This window comes from Populus euphratica, unplaced genomic scaffold (assembly GCF_000495115.2).
Source record: "Populus euphratica unplaced genomic scaffold, PopEup_1.0 scaffold704.1, whole genome shotgun sequence".
NCBI lineage: Eukaryota > Viridiplantae > Streptophyta > Magnoliopsida > Malpighiales > Salicaceae > Populus > Populus euphratica.
Window position 1 is genome coordinate 110,342 of NW_011500582.1, and position 3,314 is coordinate 113,655.

The 3,314-nt window shown below is 37.8% G+C and overlaps 1 protein-coding gene across 1 annotated transcript; it reads right to left on the reverse strand.

The window, feature by feature from the left end:
- Nucleotides 1-1,130: 1,130 nt before the first annotated feature.
- LOC105115506 (probable protein phosphatase 2C 72) lies at nucleotides 1,131-2,915 on the reverse strand. Its single transcript, XM_011012409.1, has 5 exons — nucleotides 2,624-2,915; nucleotides 2,223-2,537; nucleotides 1,982-2,099; nucleotides 1,647-1,870; nucleotides 1,131-1,541 (listed from the first exon to the last, which is right to left on the reverse strand). Exons 1-5 carry the CDS (start codon nucleotides 2,795-2,797, stop codon nucleotides 1,344-1,346), a joined length of 1,029 nt encoding a protein of 342 aa, XP_011010711.1. The 5' UTR covers nucleotides 2,798-2,915; the 3' UTR covers nucleotides 1,131-1,343.
- Between the last annotated feature and the right edge of the window lie 399 nt (nucleotides 2,916-3,314).

The window sequence follows — 3,314 nt, forward strand, 5'->3', positions numbered from 1 at the left end:
GGGGGGGGGTATGCATGCTATAATAGAAGTTTCAGGTGGATGCAATCCAGTCTTGTGGAGGAAAGATGACAGCTGATTGAAGACGTTTTCGAACGGGTGGTGGCATATTATTGAATACCATGAAAACAAGAGAACCGGTGGCCTATATAGATATGATGAAAAGAGCAAAGGAATTTGAGTGGTGAGTGTGTGAATGCATCTGATTAATGAACTATATATTGTTTTGTTCCAGCAAGTAAGCAAAATTTGGGATCATGCCTTAGTGCGAACACAACCATGTATAAATTACATCCTTTGTCACTGTATCTGAGCCACTTCAATGCATGTTACTGATCTATGTATCACATTGTGCCTCTGCTTGCGTTACATTCCATCCTCCTTTTGAATGCTAACAATTTGTTTATCTGATCCTCTCTTGCAGAAGCAATTTAGGAAACAAAATGTTTGGCCAGAACCGGAGCAAAACAATGAGGCTTCCTCTCAAAGGTCTGCCTTTGCTTTCATTGATGAGGCGCCAGCCAGTTTACCTGATGGTTCTCAAAATGAGCTTGCATCTCAATATCAGCACGAACAGTCTAGTGCTAAAGAGAAACGCAAATCTGTGCATTAGTGGATCAGGATACCTGTTTCATACGACGACTTGCTTGGAGATGATCTGAAAAAATGAAGCATGATTTCTGAAAGCAGGGACCAACCTTGGCAGCAATTTTGCGCTCGGCTGTGTGGGGATACAAAATACGCTTTAAGACTTTGACAGGATCCTTTTCTAGTTTTTGAAAAGAGAGTTTGCATAGGCTGTCCGTTTTTAAATTGCAACTGTGTACTTCTTGAACATAGAATGTCCTCTCTTCTTCCTCAATTTAAAAAAGAACTATTTAATCTTATTGTTATGGATGCATTTCCTTTAGCCTTTCATTCTTTAAACAGTAAAGGTACCAGCTTATGTCTGAAATCTAAATGAGCATGCCTCGGATGAAAAAACATATTATATACGGGTCTTGAACCCATTATGAGACCATACGGACGGAGAAATTCTAGTTCACATAATAAAGCGTTGGGATGAGATTGGTCGGCATGTGATTTTCGAGTTTTTTGGGGATTACTTCAACTTAAATCGTTGGATGCTTTAATACTCGGTTCTCAAAGTGTTCACTGTTATCATGTTGATTATTGTAAAATCTCTCTGCATTTTCAACGATTCCTGTGCCCACTACATACCATATACTCGGTTCTCAAGGTTTCTCAATGAGAAATCTGAAAATAGCTGACAGTATTACAACATTATGAACATAAGCTGCACTAAAAAGGAAAGGGGGCAGTGCTCAACTATTACAAGACACTGGCTAAAAGATGAAGTCAGAGTGCTGTTTTCTCTTTCGTAGGAAGAGGCAAACCACCGTGCAGTCATCCACTTTCGAAGAAGTAAACTTCCTTTTCCATGCTGCTGTAGCAGCCTCCACCACTGACTTTGCTGCAACCAGTTCACTATCTGCTGTCGAAATTATGGATACCACTTCCTTGTTGCTAAGCACATCCCACACCTAAGAATCAGGAGGCAAGACGCAAATCAGTACTTATTACTTCAACATTGGAAAAAAATAGAAAAAAGATTCCAGCAACATCTTTGTGTTGAGTCAGTTGCTTACCCCGTCTGATGCAAGGACAACGAACTGGTCCTTGGAAGTTACTCTGTGATAAGAGATGTCTGGTAATGAAATTATGCCATGATTTTTCAGTAGAAAGTCTCCAAAAGCTCGAGACATGGCTAAGCCTGGAGAATCTTCATGAGGTAGCCAGACTCGATGGATGTGTGGCTCTTCCTTTAGTGCAAGTAGTCTGCCATTACATTTCCTTATTCTTTCTGCTTCGCCTGGATTATAAGAGGATCCAATTTAAAAAATGAGTGAGAGGATAAGTTTGCATAGGATCATGAAAAATTGTTGTAATTCTGCCTTTTACTTGAGAAGAAAGGATGCCTTACTTGGCACTCGAGGCTTCAAATCTGTAGTTAATTGAACAGGCATGATTCCATTCTGATCATTGATTCTGCCCAACACTGCTCTTGAGTCTCCAAGATTTGCTATAATAAGACCATCACCCTGTTTTCATTTTTCCAAATAAAAAACATAAAAATGAGAAAATAAATAAATAAACACCATTCCTTTACACGTGACCAAAATAGAGATTTGTTTGCTCAAACCAAAACCAGCATGCTTTCTCACCTGCCTTAAAACAACCACTCCAGTGGAGCCACTGCAAGAGCAGTCTAGACTTCTTTGAAGCTTGATCTCCTTGTCCATCTCCTTGAAGGCACTAATACAAGCCTCTTTCCATTTATGGAAACCCTCACATGGTGCTAAACCATCATCTGCTTTCTCATTGTTGTGATCTCTAACAGTCTTCATCTTTGCTGAAGCATTCTTTTGATTTAGCAAGAGCGATGGCAACGTATTTCTCACGATCTTGCTCACTATGTGACCATTCTTTCCATGCCCATCAAAAACTCCACAGAAAGCTCCATGTTCCATTCCATAGCCCTTTAAATAGAAAAGGTTTCAATCAGCAACAAAAGTTTTAACAACAAAAGGTGAAATCTAGTGAAGGGTACGTAGCATCAACCAACCTGGTGAAGAATAGCAGCGTCTTGATTTACTCCTTTACTACCTTCTTTAGAGTAAAGAGAACCAAGCTTCTCAATTCCGTGAGAAACAATATTTATTTGGACATGCATGACATTTTCAAGGCCATCATCTACCTGGTGTATCTCTGAAGATGCAGAGGATATGCAGATTCCCATTTTTCAACTTGTACAGATTTTCTAATTTCTCTACCAACTTATTGCAAGTCCAATGACCTATGAATATAATGAAATAGTTTCCTTAATCATGAAATTAAGGACCCCAAGAATAGGCATGTTGGCTGAAAAATAATAATTATTATTTATAAAGCTTAGAGTGGCTCCCAGAGAGCTGAAAGCACAAGCTGCTTCAATAATTCACTGTTTTTTTTAATTGTTGGGTGTTATTTTAGACTACCCCAAGATTCACTTAAAGGGGCATGTGAGGTGTATCTTGTGAGATTAGTATCTTAACACCCACTATTCCCTGTATGAAACTATTCTTTAATGTGTAACCAAATGGTGATTCTCAAAAAAAAAAAAGATGAAATAATGATATTAATCAAATCTTAAAATTTTAAAAATTACAAGTAAAATATTTTAATTAAATTGCAAGATACAGTGAAATAGTAAATAATAATATAACATAATTAAAATAAAAGTAAAATAAACAATATAAATATTCAAACGCCTTAAA

What these genes read in the sequence shown, in the direction of transcription:
- LOC105115506 (XM_011012409.1), bottom strand. Translation starts at nt 2,797, where the DNA reads ATGGGAATCTGCATATCCTCTGCATCTTCAGAGATACACCAGGTAGAT. An exon ending in GAGTGGTTGTTTTAAGGCAG is followed by an intron (nt 2,100 to 2,222) that starts GTGAGAAAGCAT and finishes AAATGAAAACAG; the next exon opens with GGTGATGGTCTTATTATAGC. An exon ending in TTGTCCTTGCATCAGACGGG is followed by an intron (nt 1,542 to 1,646) that starts GTAAGCAACTGA and finishes CCTGATTCTTAG; the next exon opens with GTGTGGGATGTGCTTAGCAA.